This window comes from Chelonia mydas, chromosome 10 (genome assembly GCF_015237465.2).
Source record: "Chelonia mydas isolate rCheMyd1 chromosome 10, rCheMyd1.pri.v2, whole genome shotgun sequence".
Taxonomy (NCBI): Eukaryota; Metazoa; Chordata; order Testudines; family Cheloniidae; genus Chelonia; species Chelonia mydas.
In genome coordinates, this window is record NC_051250.2 from 72,463,795 (window position 1) to 72,486,866 (window position 23,072).

At 39.2% G+C, this 23,072-nt stretch overlaps 1 protein-coding gene across 5 annotated transcripts in view; it reads left to right on the forward strand.

Annotated features, from left to right (window-relative positions):
- Positions 1-23,072, forward strand: part of MCTP2 (multiple C2 and transmembrane domain containing 2) — a 164,179-nt gene that overhangs the window by 79,600 nt on the left and 61,507 nt on the right. For all 5 annotated transcript variants that reach the window (XM_037910725.2, XM_037910726.2, XM_037910724.2 and 2 more), the window contains 4 exons: positions 2,264-2,450; positions 3,657-3,750; positions 9,162-9,264; positions 12,006-12,108. In XM_037910725.2, the coding sequence (XP_037766653.1) occupies positions 2,264-2,450; positions 3,657-3,750; positions 9,162-9,264; positions 12,006-12,108 (487 nt within the window). The remainder of the gene's footprint in view (positions 1-2,263; positions 2,451-3,656; positions 3,751-9,161; positions 9,265-12,005; positions 12,109-23,072) is intronic.

The window sequence follows — 23,072 nt, forward strand, 5'->3', positions numbered from 1 at the left end:
CTCAAATGAATCAGATTAAGTGCACTAATTCTCTAAGAGTTTTGCCTTTTGCCAGTGCAGATGTGGAGCCTGTTTGCAATTTCCTAAGGAAAAACTGTACCACTTATAGACAAGGCATACTAGCAACTTGAGTGAACACAGATGTTTTGAGTCAGTTACTTTCCATGGAAATCAAAAACGAGTTGAGGAAACAATGCTTACACTCCTTCTCCTGCTGGTTTCCCCTCCACATCTGCATCCCTCCCCTCACCCTTACACTCAATCTTCTCTTTGACCTTTTGTTGATATTAATTTTTTTAATGGGCGAAAACAGTCAGTCTTACCCAAAACAAACTGGAGTTAAATATAACTCTACTTTTATGACATAGATTTTTGATGAAATTATGTCTGTGTAGGAGGGACACCTTTCTCTCAAATAATTGCCTTCTTCCTCCCCCACCCACCTACTCTTATTATACATAACACCTAAAGTTATGATGACTAAAAGAGATTGGAGAAAAAGCTATTTTTTCTGAGTTTTTCTCAGTTTTGCTTTGTGTATTATGCAACATTCTGCACACAGTTACCAGTATTGAATGAAAGCTGAAGTTGAACTTATTTAGGAGAGGAGTTACGCAAAGGTGATATTGATCTCCTGGATTAAAGTGATAAGAGTTTGAGGAAAATGTCTTATTTCTCCTCCCCCACCTCCTCACCTTCCAGGACTGAAGGTGTAGCAAGGAACACTAAATGCAATCTCTCGCAGTGGGAACATGGGTTGAAATTGGCCTTTGTATAGTACGTGGAACTTCGGTTCTCTTTTCTTGGTTATCTTGTTTCCTCTTCCGTAGCACCTGAGTGCAATCAATAAGAATAAACTTACAACTAGTTGTGTGTTTAACCTGTGCACTACATAGAGCTCACAGAGAGTGAGAGGCATGTCCATTGATTCCAATAGTTAGAATCTTACACAAATAAACACTTCCTAATGCAGAGCAAGTGAATGGCTTACACTCTCATCACACCAGTGACTTTTACTTCTTAGGTTAGATTTTGTGTGTGTGTTAATTTAAAGGTTTTTGGGAGGTTTTTCCAAACATTTACAGAAAATAGGCTGTTAAAAAGCAGAAAGCATGCAATTTATAGCAGATGGGTACAAACCGCTCCAGCTCTACAGCTGGAATGGGATCAATCAGGAGCAGTGCATGCACCATTTACCCAGAAGAAACCCACCTAGGGGACCCCTGTGGAATTTTTGCCTATTAAGACAACACCTTAACAAGTTTTGTTTAAATAAAAACTTGTCGGCAGGCATTAAGTGGAGTGAGAACTCTCTCTATCATCCATCCCACATCCGTTGGAGAACTGTGACTCCCCGTATACCATGGAAATAAAGCGTCTCCTTCCTTGCTTTTTTTTTCTTTTTTTTTTTTTTAACCACAAACTTTTGTTCAGCTTATTTTTAAATGCCAAACCTAATAGAGCTTCCTGAAAGTTCCACTCCATTTACTGGACTTCCACACAGAAGGCAGTTAGCTGCACTAGGTGTATAGACTTTGTCACATTTGACCATTTGCTTTCAGGCTCTCCAGCAAACTCTCTCTTCTTACCCCAGCCTGGTCTCTTGCCTTGTTGTCTCTCATTAATGTGCGCTTTCTTTTTTCTTTTTTTTCCAAAAGTGTCAGAGACTATAACAATGTGCATTATGAGCTGGCAGCTTACCTGCAAGCCACACTGCCCCTCTGGGAAATATAACAATACAATGAAAGCCTAGATCTAGTTAGGTTTGTAAAGGAGATCAGGGCATACAGTACAATGTAGCATAAAATGAAGTCTGCCTTTAATGAAGCTGGTATTTTAGACACAACATTTCGACTTTGTATTTCCACTCAAATTATAATAATTTTACCTTTTTAGAAATCAGAAGACATTGGGGTTTTGTGGGAGAGGAGAGCAGAGTTGGATTTAAAACCTCACCACTACAGAGGCTGCAGTCCTAACTTTCAATCCCTATGCAAGTACAAGGAAACCAGAAATGAAACTGAGAAGAAACAAAGTGAAACTAACTAGCTTTTCTCATTCCTCCCCCCTTCCCCATTTCCCCCACCTTGACCAAACAGCCCAAATGGTGAAAAGTAAATTAGATTTCTAAACTTAGTTCATTTGTACCTTTTGATCCTTAATGATAGGTAAAAAAATTCTTATTTTTAAAAGTGTATGTGTTGGGGTTTATTTGTCCCATTAAAGTAATCCTCTTTATTAATCCATGACAATGTTATTCTAGGTGTAAAGTGGATGTTACTGCACTACCTAGCAAGCAGACCAATGTTCTAGAACTGCCAGTGGAGAAGCATCTGGGGTCTCTGCTTGTGCTAATTGCTGTTACCCCCTGTTCAGGGGTTTCTATCTCTGATCTGTGTGTCTGCCCCTTGGGAGACCCCAGTGAAAGGAAACAGATTTCCCAGCGCTATGTGAGTTTTTGTTTTGTTTCTACTTTATTAAAAAAAATACTGAAAATTGTATCAAAAGAAGATCTGTCCCAGTCGTAATAACACCGCTTCTAATGGAAAAAGGTATCACACACCATAATTATGTTTAGTGTGACAAGTGAATAGACAGAGCAGTTACCCTCTAGCAATTTGGCTGTTTGCATTTGGCAGTTTTTAAACTAACAGTTCCCTTTTGAAAACTTGAATTACATTAAGACGTTATCTTAGGAAATGAGGAGACTATGAATGTTAAAAAATCATAATGAGAGAGAGAAAGTAGTATTTAGAATTCTTTTCTCATTGTGGCAATGTGCTCTGGTCTGTTCACTTTGGGAAGATAAAGCCTGATTCTAATATTTAGTACTTTCTGTACTAAACCATAGATCTTAAAGTGCTGCACAGGATAGATAAACATTATTACCCCCATTTTATAGACAGGGAAACTGAGGCACAAAGGGTTTAAGTGATTGAGTTAATGATAGAGCTGTGAATGGTGCCCAGATCCTTGACTCTGAATTCAGTACTCTAGCCATGGGCTTATGGTGCCTCTCTAAATATATCTTATACTTAGTTTTGGAATAATGCTATTTTAATATTCAGGTATGTGCTTATTTCCTTTGAATCTCCTTGCCTAAATTAACCATTTAACTCCTGTAAACTGAAGATTACATATAAATGATAAACAGCCAGTTTACATGCTGGGATGAACAGTATAAGTGTGTTGCAATGGGATGAGGATTGGTAGAGTGGTGTGAGTGAGTATCTGATAGTGAAACATTGAGCAGTGGGACTAGGGACCAAAATTAAGGGCTAGTCTACACTAAAGCTGTAAGTCGATCCAAGTTACACTACTTCAGTTATGGAAATCATGTAACTGAAGTCGACGTAACTTGGATCGACTTACAGTGGTGTTCCCGCCTCTGTGTTGACGGGAGACACTCTCCCGTCTACTTATCTTATGCTTCTCGGGGAGCTGGAGTACAGAGGTCAATGAGCTAGCACTCTGCCATTGACTGAGCAGGTCTTCACTAAACCCACTAAATCGACAGTGCTACATTGATTGAAGCAGTGCTGATTTAGCCATGAGTATAGACATGCCCTAAGACTTATGGTTTTCTAGTAGTCCTTCAAAATCTGTCTCACTAAATTATTATTTTTAAAAAAGTCTCTCTTCACTATTTTTTCCAGTGTATAAAGAACTCCCTTCAGGACATGAAGGACATAGGCTTCTTACAGGTCAAAGTTTTAAAGGCAGTCGACCTGTTGGCAGCAGATTTTTCAGGTATTAATTGTCTTCCTTCTTTTTATTTTGGGTCTTTTCTGATGTGTTTTGATACCATGTTACATGTTTTTGAGGTGTAGTGCATGTTAGTGAATCCCTCACTTATGCCATGAGTCTAGCAAGGCAAAGTAAAACTTGTGTATCACCCACTTGTTAAAGCTTTAAAGGTAAAATGCATGCCTGGGAACTGGGGTCCCACAAGCCCTATGCATCACTTAAGTCTCCAGTGTGGGGCTTATTTGGGACTTAAGTGGTGAACAGGTTTTATGGGCCCATTGTGCTGGGGTCAGCTTTTCCCTTCATATTTATGAGTGGCATGTCCAGTAACTTTTGCCTTTTTCCCAATAACTTAAATAAATTAGGGTTCTTGTGAGTTGAACTGTGGGAAGTTTGTTTCCAGTACTGGCCCTGCTACCTGTTTCTAATGCTGGAACTGTAACTATTATCCTGCAAAACCTTACCCACAACAATAAGGGTTTGCTGGATCGAATTCATAGCCCTGTGCTCAGACCAGCAGAGCACACCATCTCATTAAGTACACTTTAGACTTGATGTCAACCATAGATGGAAAACTATCTGAGATTCCTGTCTGAAGTAGCCAGGTGGCCAAATGTCAAGTGGCCAAATTGTTGTGGCATCAAGGTCTTCCTAGGTCACATCTGAATATCTAGGAAAATTACTTTTCCATTATCACATGGTATCTCTTTGTCGCCTATGAGCAGTTTACATCTAACCATTCCGCATCCCCAAGTTCTACAGAACATGATATGAAATGTCATTACTTTTCTCTTGCAGTTCTCTGTCCCACCACTTCAAGCTCCAGCCCCTATGTTCATGGCTCTAATATAGACTAGTTTCAGCACAAGTGAAGTGATCCACTGTTATTGCTGTAAATTGTGACTTGTGCCAGTGATCTTTAATTCAGAAGCACAGCCCCTTTAGGAGCTGTGTTAAATGTTCTGGGTTAAATACTGCACTCCGTTTTCAGCCATGGCCCATCCTGGTTTGGTGGCTGATAGGCTTGGTGTAACTGTGTTCCACACGTGGCACAAGAAGTGTGATCAGCCCCATAGGACAGAGGTCCAAGGTGTATTCAACCCCAGCTGGAGAGAGCCAGGCTTGACCCTGATGGCTGTAGAACAGACATAATCACAAACATTAACTCACTGGATATGTTCTTGGCTATTACGAGGCAGGAACTATATATGTTAGCACGACCTGACAAGTGTCATTCATATTGCAACTAACAGGCGATTATTCTCTGAGGGTGGAGCCCCATTCACTTCCCTTTGCTGACTGACTAGTTGACTCCATGCTAGAAGAGGATCACTGTAATCTAGGAATCACAAAAAACACCCAGAGACTTAAGTATCCGTATACTGGACTGGAGAAAGAGGCCTGTCAACTGTTAAAGTATATATTTTGGAGACCATGTTCTTTATTTTTAACATCAGATTTACTGCAGGCTGTACCCTTTGCTGAGATGCATGCTCATTTGTGAGTTGTGACATGCTTTATCAGGGGAACCCTTCTTCATCACCGTTGTGACATTTTGCTAACCAATGGAGGGCTAGATTGGGGCAAATGGAAAATAGCTCTGTTCTGGGGTGAAAATTTGGCCCCTCGTTACATGAATTTAATTGGGAGGATTTAGAATGCTGGGGCACTGTGTTGCTCTTGCTTCTTTCAATATGAATCTGGAAAATAAGTCTTGGAAAAGTGTCTACAAAGTGACCTTGATTCAACTGCTGTTTGCTGGAGGTGACATGTCTCAGCAACTTCTTGTGAGCTCATGAACTAAATAATAAAATTATAGAAATCCTCAAATTCTTTAATGTTCCCCATTTACCTAGTACCCTGTTCAGCACTTGTCTAGGCTGCCTGAATGTCAATGCTCCCTCTTAAGTGGAGGCTTATCAGTGCTGGAAAACTGTAAACAGTAGTTCCTATTGCAGCTAAATAGTGAATCTGATCCAAAATATACTTAATATATTATTTTTCCTACTAAGAGAGAAACTAACTTCTGGCCTCTTTTGAAGAGGTCAGATGTGTTTGGGCATTATGTTATTTTTGCAGGGCACTTCTTGGAAGCTGATACCACTGCGTGGTGACTAATGAAATAATGGCAAATGATGAAATTAAAAAAAAAAATATCCGTGGTAGACATGAGATCTGCTACATCCAGTATCTTTAATGGTGCATACTTCAGATACAGGTCTGATTGTAATGAAAATGTATTTTACCTTCTGATTCTTTTTGACTCATCAGAAAGGCAGAGAGCTAAAGAGAAAGCATTGTCAACCCAACCTGGGGCCATTATTCAGGCCAATCTCTGATTGTAACATCAGCAGCATTTCTCCAAAGTAAGGACTATAAAAGATACTAGCCCACATTTTCAAAAGTTTAACCAATAAATAGTGTTATTTATAAGTGTAGCCCCCCTGTTGTCCCCCCTCCCCACCCCGGGAATAGGTAATGGACTTTTTTATATACTAGCAATGCACTGAAGAACTGAAAAGATTAATGTGCAGATCTTCTTTAAAAAATAAAAAAAAGTCCATGTGCAATAATGACCAGGGTAGAACTATGTGGGTCACAAGCTTTGCCTTTGATCTTGAGTTTCCTCAGCTGGTCTTTCACCAGACTATAAAGGGCTGCTACAGTATGTAAGCCTTTATTGGTTTATTAGTTACTTTAGCTGCTCTTCATCAGTAAACTTAATAAGGCTAAATGTACTGTAGTAAAAAAAAAGCCTTTATAAGCTATGGGACTAATTCTACCTACAAATGCGCAGAATATTACAGGGAGTTTTGTCCAAGGACAGATTTGGATCTTGGCTGTGTTCATCCTTTGTGTAACTCCACTGAGGCCAGTGGCGTTATAGAAGCAATGGATTGGGCCCCATTTCCCTAAATGCTTAAATAGGAGTGTGTGCATTTGTGTGTGGATAATGAACACTGAAAGAGATTCTGGGGATCTTGATTTTTGCAATTGAAAGACTTTTCATAAAGGGTCTGAAACACACATTCCTTGTGCACAGCACAGAATGAAATCCTGTTTAAGTGCAAGGTTACTTAGTCTGTCATTATATTCAAAATAACCAAGGCTTTGAGCCTGAGCCTGATTCATGAGGCAAATGACAAATTGTTTTGCAATGGCAGTGCTGAAAATATCCTAGTATTATGCGGTAATAGACCCGCCAAATTACAAAAGGATGCAGCCATTTTAGGTAAAAATAGCATAAATTTCTGATTGTGAAATGAGAGACATAAAGATTAATTATCTGTTCTGAGCCATTCATAAATGATTAGTGCAGCAATTATGTGCTTCCATAGTAGAACCCTCCCAAAGCAGTGCTGTGTTTCCTCCACTGCCTGGGAGACTGTTCAGGTTTATTATTTTTGATAAAAAGTAACTTAAGGTCCAGCAAAAATCTGATAGAGACAATCAAGGAGACAATAAAAAATACAAAGATTTCCAAGGGTTAATAGACGAGCAGTCTGAGCATGTATCATATTTTCTCAGTAGCGCAATGATGATTCAATGATGGGAATACTTCTGCAGACCAATTATCCAATTCTAAGTGTAATGGCATTTTATACCTTGTTACTTACTACAGTAATGAAGATCAGATTTGAGTATGGTTGGTATTTCTGTTATAGGTTGCTGCATGTTGGTACTGTACAGTTTACCAAATTTGAGTTTTTAACCTACAGTAATAATGAGAATCAGAACATTATGTTGTTGCATGCAATTCTGGCTTTTAAAGAGCTTCCTGAAAACTCATAGGTACTATTTGACCCAAGTTTAGACCAGTTACTATGTCCCATATTAAAAAATGTAAAGCTAAATATGTCTAAGGACAACAGCAGGAACTTCGTCAACCCCAACTAGTTCAACTTGAACCTCCACTAGATAATAGTTTTGTCATTGTGAAATGACTTTTTCTGCTTCATTGCATGTTTTTGTGTGCACATGAGCATTCTGCTCAAAGACGGCATTTGCTCACTGACCAAAAAATGGTATTCAGAACACAAAATTATAGAGTAGGATTGTCTTTTGGCACATACCATTTTGCGTTTCAAACAGTTTCTCTGTCATTAAATATATTTGCCACTTGTACCTGGTTCCAGTGTATAAGTGGGTAGGAGACGAATAGATTCCACTAAAATGTGAGATTATTAAAACTTTCCAAAAGTGACTGGTAAATATTCACTGTTTAGATACTGGAAAACATTTCTACTTAGGCTGTAAATTCCTCAGGACGGAGACCTTGTCTCCTTATTTGTTTGTAAAGTGCCTAGCACAGTTTGGGTACTATATTAATAACAGCAATTTAAAAAAATTAACAGAAGTCTGCTTAAATGTCTGTTTTCTTTTATATAAATGTCTCTATGGCTGAGATTCACAGTAACCTAAATAAAAGACTAGAATGCCTGTAGTTGAGCTAAATGTAAATATGAATACCTAAGATAATGAACTTAAATCAGATATACAGCTGAACAGGCTCATAGGCACTCTGTTTATAGTAAAGTTTGTCTGAAAGCTCTGGAGTGTTTTAAGGTGTCATGCTGTGCCAAATGCAGGTATTGCAATCCTCTGCTTATTGAGAAAAGTAACTGGGAAATATATCTTCCCCATAAAACGCTTCCACTCTGATACCCTTTTTTGATAGGATGTTTCCTTTAATAAGTTTCTCACTCTGTGTCTTGATCCAGCAATTGGGTCCATTGGTCTGACCTGACTCTCACTGAAGTCGTCGGGTGTCTGTATGGATTCAGAGATCTACTCGTGCAAATCTCATTGCAGGATTGGTGCTGAAGTGGGCACAATACTTTGCTTATTTTATGAGGCTGCATGTACTTATATGGTTATATAATGAACTAATAAAGCAAAAGCTCTCAGCAGATGATAAAGCAAAATGAACTAACTGAAGCCCTGACATTTCTATAACCCAGACTAAAAGTCTGCGTGGTTCATAACCCTTGATCACCCGTGGAGGAGAATATAAAAACGGAAACTTGTTCAGAATGGCACTACCTCTCTTATTGCGTGTCATTTTTCTTGGTAGTCAACATTGGCTGATCTTCCTAATCACCAAAGATTTAAAGATTATTCTCGATAAGATTTCAGTTCTCTGTTATGAAGACAAGTTGCCTACATGGATTAGAATGGAAAATGCTTCGATAAAGTTTCAAAGAGGAAAACAGTGAATACATATTGGTTGTGTTGTTAATTTAGTAATTCAGAGAAAGGAAGACATTTCCAGTCACCTTAGTGCAGTTTATTTTTTTTTGATCTTCTGATCTCCTTCTCCCAACCCTGCTGCAAAAAGAGTGAGCTAACTACCATCACATTATCTAACCCTTCTTTGTTTTATTTTATTTTTTTTTCACCTGTTCTTTCCACAGGTAAAAGTGACCCTTTCTGTGTGTTAGAGTTGGGCAACGTCAGACTTCAGACCCACACAGTTTACAAAAACCTCAACCCAGAGTGGAACAAAGTTTTCACCTTGTAAGTGAATTGCATTTGAAAACATGCCGTAAATGCGAAACAGTGAGCAACCCCAATATAAAAGATATTTATTTTAGGAAACATGAGGTAAAGTTTGGGACATGTCACTTTCTCCATAGGAAGAAGAGGTTGACTGAGTTGTATTTGATATTTCTCCATTAAAGCATTTTGCCTTTTTCAGTTCTGGCATGGAGTTTATTAATAGATGTCATAACAAGAAGAAACTGGGATATTTATAGGAAAAATCATGACTATATATAATAGACTCCAAGAAATTGTATAGCAGACCTGAAAATGGAAACCTAGATATAGTCACTCTTAGGTTTTTCCATAATTTAAAATATAACTTGTGTTTTGTTTGGACATGATAAAACTGTGGTTCTGTACATAATTTAATTTGAAAACGATCAGGAAGTAGAGTTCTGATTGCCCATGATGAAACAGCTGAGTTTAAATCAGGCAATAAGAAGCCCTACCCAAACCAGAAATTTACACCTTAATCAAACCAAAAAAATGTGTGATTATTAAGTGAATTTGATGCCTGTGAAAAGTGCCCTGGAGACTGAAGGCCTCAGTATTCGCAGAATAGATGCAACTTGCTGTTGCAAAGCAAGGTCATCACATGGGCTGCTACAGTGTAAATTTCTTCTATAGTGTCCCACCTACATTTTTTTAGGGCTAAAGTGGAATAATAACCACCTTTTGGAGCTGAGAGAAGAGTCTGCTTTCCCTAAATGATTTGTTCCTTGTCCACTGCTCTTGAGGCTACTGATAAAGGGTGGCAGTTTTATCTTTGTGATGCGGATGCTACTCCACTAGGAAACTAGTCTTGGTATTATTGATTCAAATCATACAAGCTAGCATGCAGAGAGGCTGGGCAGGCTTTGAATAAGATGAAAGGTTTCATATCTTATTGCTCTGTGGTCGATGGAAAAAACTCTACCATGTATTTCCACTGAGTTCACTGGTGGCAGAAATGAATCTGGAACATCTATACCTCTTTTGCCCTCTGACCCCTACTGTGTGTCTCTTTTGTAACTCTCCTTCTTACCCTATTTGTTTATTCTGAAGAAGCTCCACATGCATCACTATTTATCCTGAGCTTACAAAGTTGACCCTTGGTCCAGATTCGAATGTTTTAGTAAATCTGTTCCGGTCATATACATTCTATGAGACTTTCTGTTCTGTTTAGGTTCTTGGACTGTGCCCATCAGTGTAGTCTGAGTACTTTTGACATTTTATATCGCTAATAGCCTGTGTACAACTATTTTGATGGTGTTTTTGAGTTTACCTTTGAACAAAAGTGGAGGTGTAAAGCCTCACAAACTGGCAGGTTCTGGTAGCCATTTACTTTTTCTGGGCTCTCAAAACTTTATGGGTATATATTTAATTGCTGTTTATGTAATTCACGTTACGATAGTATAGGTATTTGTCTCCCTCTTCTGGCTGTCTCCCTCTACTCTCTCAACCTAAGAGATTAGTGAGTTTTCTACAGCTGTCTGCTACTGGAATTAGTATTTTAGTTCATGCTTTTAGTGCAATAGGTTCCAAGCTCAGTTCTTGGTGGACATTCATCCTAAATTGTGGCTCTGTTGCTGGAATGTTCCTGGAATTAGTTGTCTTCTAGCTAGAGTAGCAGCTTGTGAGGCTTATCTTCTACAACAGTGGCTCTCAACCTTTCCAGACTACTGTACCTCTTTCAAGAGTCTGATTTGTCTTGTGTACCCCCCAAATTTAACCTCACTGCTTGCTTACAAAATCAGACATACAAAAGTTTCCCATCACACTATTACTGAAAAATTGCTGACTTTCTCATTTTTACCAAAAATGATAAAATAAATCAATTGGAATATAAATAGTGTTCTTATATTTCAGTGTATAGTATATAGAACAGTATAAACAAGTCATTGTCTGAATGAAATTTCAGTGTGTACTTACTTTGCTAGTACTTTTTATGTAGCCTGATGTAAAACTAAGCAAATATCCAGATGAGTTGATGTCCCCCCAGAAGACCTCTGCGTACCCCAGGGGTACACGTGCCCCTGGTTGAGAACCACTGTTCTATGAGACCAAAGCCAGACAAAGCCTCAGTGGTTAGTTGTGTCAATTGCACTTGGATAAACAATAACTTGCTTGCTTGCTTTCTTCCTCCCTCCCTCCAGTCATCTACAGTTACCCAAGCTCACACAGACACCAATACGTTTCCCCAGATGAATCTCTTATTTTATTAATGATCCTGATGACCAGCTGAGATTAGCAGGCAGTTCTCATCCCCAGTAAAGCATATGGATTAGATGGAATTAATAATATTATCTATTTTATTTGAGGATCTTTAGAAGTCTTTAAACTACTTGGACAAATGGGGAAAATTGCTCAGAAAAAATGAGAGAGGTTTTCCTCTTTACATACCTTTCTGGCACATGCACGCACCTTCCTAAACTCTGACTCAAACTTTTTCTCTTGCCCACCTTCCTCACCCTCATATGTTCCATCAATGTCAACATCCACACACAAGATATCTCACTGTCTAGCAATAATTGTTGTCTTTCACGTGGATACGTGAATCTTGCATGAGGGAAAAGCTTGGGGAATAGCCTTGGTTTGATTTAATTTTTGGAATTTAATTAAATGCTAGTTTTATGCTCCAAGGTAATGCAGACTTAATTAGCGAAACACTATTCTCTGATCTTCCTGGAACAGACTGAATGTGTACAGACCATTTTTTGTGCTTCTCATTCCAGCCCTATTAAAGATATCCACGATGTTCTTGAAGTGACAGTGTTTGATGAAGATGGAGATAAACCCCCTGATTTTCTTGGAAAAGTTGCTATCCCTTTGCTGTCTGTAAGTTATCTTTGCACGTGTATCATTCGAACATTGATGGTTTCATTGGGAGCAAGTTGCATTTCTTTCCCTCTCTTGTATGAAACAACTCAGATCTAGATATAAACAACCTCTTTTTTGGGGTGGGGGAGGAAGGGTTGTTTGTGTATTTATATATGTATACACATATACGTACGTACGTGTGTGTGTACACACACACACGCGCACGCATGTCTTGGTTGGTCAGTGTTTACAGTCCTCCTTACTGTCACAAAGGTTGCCAAATATGGTTGATTTGGAAAGAAAACTACGTAAAGTTCATCCGTGCAATATGCCATTTTGGTCTGAAAACATAATTGAACTGTTTTTCTGTGTGTTTGTCACATCACCTTTCAGTAGTAACATTTCAGATGTGTCTTTATTCATTGTTGCTTCTTGTTACTTCAAGAAAGTAATTGCACATCACAATAGGATTGACCAAATAGTTGTTGTTGGCACAGCTGAGCAAAATTACATAGATTCATAGATACTAAGGTCAGAAGAGACCATTATGATCATCTAGTCCGACCTCCTGCACAACGCAGGCCACAGAATCTCACCCACCCACTCCTGCGAAAAACCTCTCACCTATGTCTGAGCTATTGAAGTCCTCAAATCGTGATTTAAAGACTTCAAGGAGCAGAGAATCCTCCAGCAAGTGACCCGTGCCCCATGCTGCAGAGGAAGGCGAAAAACCTCCAGGGCCTCTTCCAATCTGCCCTGGAGGAAAATTCCTTCCCGACCCGAAATATGGCGATCAGCTAAACCCTGAGCATATGGGCAAGATTCACCAGCCAGATACCCAGGAAAGAATTATCTGTAGTAACTCAGATCCCACCCCATCTAACATCCGTTAGGCCTATTTACCATGAATATTTAAAGATCAATTAATTACCATAAAAGGGTGTGTTTTACTACATAGTACTGCAGTTATTGTTCTGTAAGCAAATGTGAAGAGAGGGCGATCATGGGAGAATAGAAACAGAATTGCATTCTGGTATCTCCTCGGAACTCCAGTCCTGGACCAGGACCCCATAGCTCTAGGTGCTCTACAAACAGAACAATAAGATAGTCAGTCCCTGCCCCAAAGATTTTATTATATAAGTAAAAGACAGGAGACAACAGATGGATACAGACACAGATAAGGGGGAATACAAGGAAACAATGAGACAACACACAACATGACAGGCTGTGTGAACAGTATACAGTGAGTATTGATAACACCCCCGGTAGTAAAGTTGAAAAATTAGCTTCCATGACAACTCTGTTTTCATGTGCTAATGTTTTGTCTGAAATAGGTTCACATTTGGGGCTGAAACTTTCCATGTTGGTCTCTGCTATTTTATTTATTTAATTATTATTTATTTTTGCAAAGGGTGATGGTGCAGGGAGAAAGTAGATCAAAATCTTTTCAGCTATTTTTTGGACGTTTAGGAAAGCAAGAAGCAAACACCTTTTTCATTGTAAAATTGTACCCACTCATTTAAAAACAGAACTACAACAAAAAAAAAATGGCTGGAGTTTGAAAGCTGGATGGGACATAGTCCTCACTGAGGACTAGTTGCCTTGGTTTGGTGGGTGTGGCGGGGGGGCGGGGAGGGGGAAGGTGAGGTGATCTTTAAATCTTTAAAATAATTAAGCAACAGAAAAATGACTTGTCTGTGCTCATTAGTACCAGAATCTTATCAGAACTCAATGAATTCCTGTCCCCTTTATGATGTCACTGCCCATTCTCTCTGCTTGAGTTAATTAAGGGATGACAGGAGCCGGTGCTTTCAGGTTTTCTGTTGAGCAGTTTGCATGAGGGATACTGTGGGGTGGGGAGCAACACCAGTGCTTGCCCCATCCTCCAAAACGAGTGCTTTAACATCCAAGATGGGGTGGAGGGGCACTCTCAGAGTTAAGGAGACCTAACATTTTAGTGTACTTGCAATTTTTACTGCAATCTGCAGTATTTTGTATATTCTTCCTTTTCATTTTGCATAAAGAATTATTTTTTCTGTCTGAAAATATCTGCTCCCCTATTACAGCAGTCTGGCTGAAAATTGTTGGCAGCCAAACCGTGCCAGGAAAGTCGGGAACTCAAGCCCCAATCCAGCAAAGCATAAAAGCACATGCTTAATTTTCGTCCTGGGAGGAATCTCATTGACTTCAGTGGGACAACCTATGTGCTTAAAGTTAAACATGTGCTTAAGCGCTTTGCTAGATGATAACTTCAGAGCCCATTTGTGAAAATTTGGATGTTAACATTATGAAGCGCAGACAATTTAATTGTTTTCAGCTAGGAATTTAAGTTTTAAAAAACTATACTAATTGAAGAACATTGTTTCCAGCAGCAATGTTAACATAGCCACAGTACATCTATAGTGGGTAGCATTTTCTATTCTCTGCGTGTGCGAGGGGGTGTCAGTTACGTGGCTTACTATGTCACTGTTTTATATTTTAAAATATTTATCATTCCAACATATAGGATGTCAGGCGCAGCAGAGTGAATGCTGCTGTGAGAACCTTACCTTTTGCAATCTCTGCCTTGTGTGCAATTTAACTGTATTAATGTAGGTATTTGCTGTTCATACCTGCTTTATCAGAACCTGTACATATGAGGCATTGGAAAAGTACTAGGAAGCATTCATTAGTCAAGTGGCTACCAAACGAACATATCAAATTTGATTTCAGTGTAGATGCTTATGAAAAGGGTTGAATACAGAAGGTGGGCTCTATGGCTCTAAGTGATGATACTTGGCTACCTTTTGTATGAAATTATCTGCATAAAGCTAATACTGATAATCCACTACCACAAAAAAAAGTGCAGTTATACTCTGAAAAGTGATTCTGTAAGAACAGTGCTCATGGGTTCTATGTGTATTCTTCCTCTGTGATCTCCGTTCAGTCTCTTGCTTTACAGGTTAAAAGAGAGTTGTTTTTTGTAATTGCTGGCATAACTCAATCAGGAATCTGAAAGTCACACTGAGTTCTTTCTTGCTGATCATCACCAGAAATAAAGTCTGAATAGCATCATTTTAGGCAGAGGAGGGATTCAACAGTTCTGGAAATCAGGTCCCCTTTATTTATGCATCTAAATATGAATTTTGGTGCATAATTTTAGTTTGAAAAATTTGGTTTAAGTAAATGAACTGGAAACAAAAATTGATGGACTAAAATGGGCCTTTTTTCCTCTTTAATTCCCTTCCCCCCACTTCTTTATTTTCTCTCTTTGTGGGAATGAAGGGTGGGGTGAATACAGAATGGTGTGGATGGAGTTTAAATGCATGACTTTTGTAAATGTTACTATTGAGGACCTGATCCAAAGCCCACTGTTGTCCAAGGGAGCATATCCATAGATTTCAATGGGCTTTGGATCAAGTTTGATATGAACATCGTCTCATAATATGTAAAAGTGCTTCAAATGATACATGTACATTTCTTCTCAGATTAGAATTGCAGTGTTTTGCAGCCCTCTTTTACTCTGCTACTGTGACTCCGAGTTCCTTAAGACATTTATTTTCTGCTTGTCCATTTTAGTGGCCTGAGTCATTGACATCTGCAATTTTAGAACAATGTTAAAGTCAGCTTCATGTGAAGAACCATTTGATATTTACAGGGAAGAACAACTCTGAACATCTTTTATTCCATTTTTGATCGCTTGGTTAATTTTTCCCCTAGTCCTCATATCCCTGATGTTACTGGAAGAGAGTGGCTCGAGCAGCTGCTCTCCTGCAGAACCGGTGCTTGCCAAATGGTCTGCATGATCGGCAGCAGGCTGTGTGGGCTCACAGTGAGGAGATGTTAGATTTGGATCCTCTGTTGATTTTATAGGCATTTGTTAAGTATCCCTTAGGAAGCCTGTAACAAGGCAGAGGAGGGGATTGTGTGTGTGTGTGGTAGAGTCCAAACTCCATTCAGTCTGGGTTCTTTGTCCAAGATTTGAGACAAAAAAATTGTTTATGCTTTCTCAAGCCAACTGATTTTCTTCCTTCCCTTCCAAACTTTGCTGCCTCCTATTTCATGCAAATGTAGTGTAAATATACTGTTCTCTGCCTATGATTAAAAACCATTTAGCACCTATTAAGTTAGTCTGTTCAGTCAGAGATTTGCAGTGTTCTGAAACTCTCTTCTTTGAAATCGGAGTCTTTTTTTTTTTTTAACCCAATAGTGTTAGCACTTTGTGCATACATTTGAGTGTATCCTCTGAATTCTTTTGAGAAATATATTACAAGAGAGCAGTAGTTGGAATCCCATGGAGTGGTGGCTGATAACCACACAAACAGTCTAATTCATAGGCGATTGGGCTTAACCTTTGCCTGGCATTAAATCCCTTGCCGAAAACCAAAAAGCATTTCACAATATTTTCTATCTCTTTTTGGTTAAAAATGCATGAGTTTTACTTGTGATCTGTTTGCAGATGAGATGCATTTACTTTTAGATTCACTTATGGGTGACAGAGATTCTCATCTTAATAAAAAATAGACTTCAGTGTATGTACATATAGTGTGTGGGGGGGGAGGGTTCCTCAAATATTAAAATTTGAGTTTATTTTGATTCCGATGTGGTCAGGATTTTCTTAGGCTGGTGCTTTGCACAAAATCAAGTGTTCAAGCTTAACTATTGTAAATGCTCATCACCAATTAATGTTAAGCTTAAAGGCACAAATATTAACAAACAAACAAAAACAGTTGGACTGCCACACTCCATTGTGATATTTGACATTTGCACTTCATCCTGAATAGTCTGTTCCATACATCGTCCAATTAAGGAACAGAAACAATAACATATGGGGTGGGGGAAGAGTTCAAAAAAGAATTTGCCAATAATTTCAAATAGTGAATGAATTTGAGAAATTCATATTCGGTTGGTGAACTGAATAAAGCAAAAATTTCTGATCAAATTATTTGTGAATTTTTATACAGCTTTAAAAATAATATTTAGTACTTAATTTTTCAAAGAACCATAGAAACATTAACTGATTTTTATAATGTCCCACTGAACTAGGTATCATCTCCATTTTACAGGTAGGGAAATTGAGGCAGGGAAGTTTTGACTCCCCAAAGGCCACACGTGTCAGTGTGAGTCTGAATCAGTGCTTGGAAGGTTCTGGCATCAATCACTGAAATCAAGACCAGACTTCATCTTTGCTTAAAGCATTTCTGAGGTTAAAAAATAGACTTGGTACTAATGAAAGACGAGGAATTTAGTAACACCCAGATCAGCAATATGAGGAATTGAAGCTTGGTATGTTCCAGCAAGCTGTGGACCAAATACAGTGCATGTACTTTATATATCCTAACCTCAGGAGAGCTTGGCTAAGAGAATTTTTTTCCATGTTAATCAGCCCATGAATTTTTCTCCCATCTCTCTTGCCTTTTGCTCCCGCTTCTTATTAAAACGACCTTATGGTCTTTTCATTTTTGCTTCAAGGGACTCCCATATTATACAAAGATGCAAGTTATTTGGAAGATGGAAGTATGTAATGTGCTTCAATGAAGTTGAAAGCAAAATATAATGGTCTTATATCAAATATCCCCATGTTGGAGGGGCGGTCAGATGAAGTACTATGCCACAAGATGGAATGTTCTTATCTGTAGTATTATCAGCTCAATATTGACTCCAGCTGCACTCTTTTTTAATTAACAGGAAAAGGTCTGTAAAATATCCTCATCAAATAACCAAATGGTTTCAGTATCCAATAGTACAGTGACGATAACTAACATAAATGTCTCAGAGGTTTCATGTTCTAAGGGATGTCTCAGATTGAGACCACAAGGACCCGAGCCTGCAAGATACTGAGCACCTCATCTTCCTTGTGAGTTGAGGGCACTTAGCATCTGACCAGTAGTGCTTGGTGCTACAGGATCAGGCCCTATATGTGACAGTTGTGGTAACACTACAGTTGTATTATCTGGCATTGAGTGGGTTGACTAGGTGGCTTGCTGTCTCCTTTTCCGAGAGAAAGTTGCCTTTGAATAATTCCATGTGTCTCTTCTATTAAGCACTCTTTATGTTACTCAGTGCAACTGTATGACACTGTGCATTAGTGATGAGACCCAGAAAGAATTTCAGAGTCCCAAATGCTTTAGACATGTTACCCAGGGGGAATAGCCATTGTCCATTGCATATATCAAGGGTGATGATGTACAAGGGTTTTACCCAGCTGCGTTGAGTCATATCATGAAGATATGACATCGGATTCACATCAAAGGTGGATACATGGTGAAGTTTTCGTATTTCAGTGCAAAAAACCTCACTAAACCACATTTCTTTGAGCTAAAAGCAAAGAAAAAACCTTTGCTGTGTAAGATTCCTGTCTTTTCAAAGCCTTATGTTGTATTAATCTCAGGTTTTACTATTTCATTAAAATTCACAAGCGGTCAGTAAGGTGGTTGCTTAATAGATTTAGCATTGGCTAGCTACATCAATACCGTATTCAGTCACATTTGTTTTAAGGGGGCGTTTGTAAGAATAGTTCAGCAGATATATTCATGAATTTGAGAAAATGCAACACAATATTGGCCTGGAAGGATAGAAAGCTGGGGGAGGACTTTACAATGAATTTACGCCATAGTTCTCATTAAGATTGGATATCTCCCCCACACCAAGATACAGAACCAGGTTATTTGGAGGCACGGCACAGCATGGGGTGGGGCTGCAGAGGTGCACCTTTGCACTTCTGGAAATCTGGGTTGTTTCAGGCATGGTCCATAATGTTAGTTAGAGAAACCCTAGAGGCTGCTTTAATTTGTGTTCGCTTCCCCGCAACTACCAATGGGCTGCTGTGTAACCCAAAATATTTGGATTACAAAGCATGCCAGGCACCCCCTATACTGACATACTTCCTCCACATGCCCCTACATTAGTGGGTTGGGCGGGTGGGTGGAGGCAGCAGTGTAGGATTATCTATGGCAGCCTTTTGTTCTGGGGAAATTTCTCAGATGGCTATTCTGCCCTCTTTATATTGTTGGAGCAGCAAAGAAGGGGCCATAGCAGGTGCCAGAATTTGCCCAATAGTAATTACTCCGATTAGAGCAGGGATGTCTTAAATTCAGCCCAAGGACTAAATTCATACCACAGCTGCCTTCTCTCCAAAAAATGGAGGTTGAAGACAAAGATGATCATGTTCTTTTTTGCCAGTGAACTCAACCAATAAGAAGTTTCTATTGGTATGACAGGGAAACAACCGGTATAGGCAAATATGGTTGTGCATTTTAATATTTTTATTGTGTTTTCTAAACCTATTAGCATACTTGATGTGATCATCCTTTTTTTTATGGAAAATGCTATGATGGGAAAGTCAGCATTTGCCCATGGAAAATTTCCTGATTTTCCATTAGGAAAACCTAAACAAATATTTAGTTTCTGGTCAGGTCGACCCAGACCAAACATTTGAGTTTGTAGAACCAACTTGAAATGTTCTGTCTGAGGACAGTTTGACATTAATCTGTGTCCTCCTGAGCTACTGCAATGCCTGAGGAGAGTTGTAGTTCAGGTGCCTTGCTCCTCGCGTGGACTACGTCTCCCATGGTGCACCATGGTGTCCTCTCTGGTTGAACTGTAGCGGTGCCTTATGGGAATCACATGGTGTAGGCTGGCTGGGGAGCCTGGCTGCAATGAAAATGGGGGCTTGAGACACTCAAAATACAAGTCTCATGAAGTACTGAGGCAGCTCAAGGGGACACAGATGAATTCCAAACCAACTGGAAATGTAACATTTTCAATATTTCCAGCACAATTTTACAGACATTTCCATTCTATGAAAAACTTCAATATTTTGACTTTGTCCCAATTTAGAACACAAACATATTTTGAAATAATTGGAATTTTCCTACAAGATAGAAATTTTGATTTTCAATCAGCTCTAGTCACAGGCCTTGCCTTGGCTCCTGAAGTGACAATGGACGGTCAGAGCTATCTTTTGTTTGAGTCTTGAAGGGGAATATGGAATTTTAGAAGAATTATTAAGTTTAATAGTTATGTGACTTCTTATAATTTATTATTGTGGTAGTATTTAGCACAGGGATCAGCAACCTTTGGTACATGGCCCGCCAGGGAAAGCCCCTGGTGGGCCGGGACGGTTTGTTTACCTGCTGCATCCGCAGGTTTGGCCAGTCGCAGCTTGTACTGGCCGTGGTTTGCCATTCTGGTCCAATGGGGGCTGCGGGAAGTAGCGCGGGGCTGAGGGATCTGCTGGCCGCCCTTCCCGCAGCCCCCATTGTCCTGGGATGGCGAACCGCGGCCAGTGGGAGCTGCGATCGGCAGAACCTGAGGACGCGGCAGGGGCTTTCCCTGGCGGGCCACGTGCCAAAGGTTGCCAATCCCTGATCTAGCAGCATCGGTCATGTTAGGGCCCTGTATGCTAGGTGCTGTACAAATCTAGGGTAAGAGACAGTCTCTGCTTAAAGAGCTAACAAACTAAAAGGCAAGATGTTACCTGCAAGCAAAGCAACCAAGTGGTGTGGGCCGGGGGAGGAGGAAGACAGGACAATAATTGTAGAGTAGGAAGTTCTAGCATCAGTATTGGTAACTGTAGTAATCACAGTAATCACAACTTGCCCCCTGCCTTACCATTATCAGATGACTCTTCTGTATGCATCATGACAAGGGTGAGTGTCAGAATGTCAGAAGCATTTGAATGAGGATATGGGGGAGGCTTTATATATTTGAAGGATTTTTTTTGTGGGGGTTTTTTTGTGTGTGCATGGGTTGTTTTTTGTTGTTGTTGTTTGTTTTTTGATGGAATAGCTTACAATAAAACACACAGGAACTTTTGGGCAAAGCAAACAGCGGGTATTCTGAGCTGTAACATTGAATAAGTTTTGTAGAATAAAGGAAAAAAATTGTCTAATGAGGGATATAAAAACAGTAGGGTGAGGAGGTACGTCATATTGAAGAAATCTTTTGGTTCTGAGAATTCTTCAAATTTTCTGTTCATAGCTTTTCTTAGTCATTAGTTTGTGTCTTTACATCTAGCTAGCTGAGAAGATGTTGGATTCATTTTCTTATAGCACATCCATCTACCTGAAACCAAACAGTGCTAGGAAAAAAACATCCTATCTGGCCTCAGACCTTACAAAAAGGAGCAAATCAATAAGTCGGACTTTCCTGCCCTCGGTGTTAAATCAACCTGTTACAGGCAATCTTGCACATGATCAGCTCTCCCAAACAATGTAGGCATTCCATCGTGGGATCTGATCAAGGTGTAAAGCATAGTGTCACTAAGGAGTAGCCTTAACTACCTCTCTTCAAAGGTCCTATTCTCAGCCCTGTTCAAATTTAGATCAGAAGTGTGTCTGTGTAAAAAGTATTCCTGTCCTTTTCACCTAGCTGTAATATTCAGTATTCATTGATAGCCTTGCCAGAGACAAGTCATGTTACAGAGACCATTCGTTGAACTCATTATTGAATGAAATCCTTGGGATACGAGGCACAAAGCAAAAGTTATTGTAGTTGGGGTGACACAACGGTAGGTAAGATTTAATCGGTCTTTCAGATACTTTCTGCCTGACTCTGGTGTAACATCCATTCACATTTCCTGTAGCTAGTGGGAATGTTTGCCAATGGCCATGAACAGCAGTGGTATGAGGAAAAAGTGGACCCCAAATTAAATGGAAAAGAATTGGTCATCTTTAAATATTTGGCGGGAATGTGTTGTACTGAAACAGAAACAAATGTAGGGAGAAAAAGTATGACTCAAGAAATTAATGCAATGGAAATGTACTGTAGCAAAAGCTAACCTGGGCATTTTTTTCTGTGAACTTCTGAGGGATGCTACCTTTTTATTTCTATATGATCAAATGTACTGAACTTCCCCACTGCATTTGTTGAAGCAAACTGGGATAGCATGCTAGTGGTGCATTAAACAGTTTTTTTTTTACCCTGTATTCAATAAAAAATGTAAGGTGGAGAAACGCCACTTTATTTCCAATTTTTTCCCCTCTGTTTTTTCTTAAAAAGGTCAGTGAACTAGGAAATCAATATGAATGTTTAGTGTTGGACTGAACTACAATTGCACGTAAACCAAATAGAATTAAGAACAAGAAATAAAACTGACTGTTAACACTTCCAACAGAACTGTTGTTTTTCCCAATACAATTTTAAGTAAAGTTTAATAGTAATGATACTCACCTTTTACAAGCACATTTCTAGCTTTGAAAAAGGTCTTCCAAGCCAGAACAGTTTCTCAGATACCATAATTCATTGCAATGGGCATGAATTCATTGTTGGTTCTAAACTTGCGTACAGACACACATGGAGCCATACCCACTGCATTTGATTCTGCTCTCACTGTGCAAATCTGGAGTGAAATCAATGAAATTTGCTCTGGTGTAAAATGGTATGATGCCAGAATCAAACCAGTAAGTCTAGCTAAAGCTACTGTCATAGTACTGCATGTTTCTACTTAGCCACATGTGGTACTACTGTGGTTGATGCTTTCCTCATCGAGATTTTTGAAATGGATAATTAACTAATATATACCAAGGACAGATAAAGAGTACTCCTCATCAGGTTATTGTCAAGAATGTTTTCCCCACTAGGAACAGAGGAAGAGCTATGAGGAATGTGTATCTGAAAGATGCAGAAAATCACTAAACCATATATAATTTAATTATCCAATTTGTTTTAGCTCGATGTGAAATAAGCACAAAATTAACAGACATGTACATTAAAGTCTGAATTGTGCTTTGAGTTACCTGCTGTGAATGTGTGTGCACATGTGCATCTCTGAGAAGTTGTTTTCAGCAGCATTCCTTCTACCTGTTGCAGAAATGTTAACCAGAGTGTTCTCCAGGCTAACAGGCTGCAAAAGTGATTGGCCAGGAACCCAATCCATCTGGACTACTTTGTGGATTTTGATTGGTTTATATTATTATCAAGGAAGAAACATGTGAAGATGATCAATTCTCTGAGCCTTATGGAAGTTTTATTTTCCAGAATAGGAGATATAACACACTCAT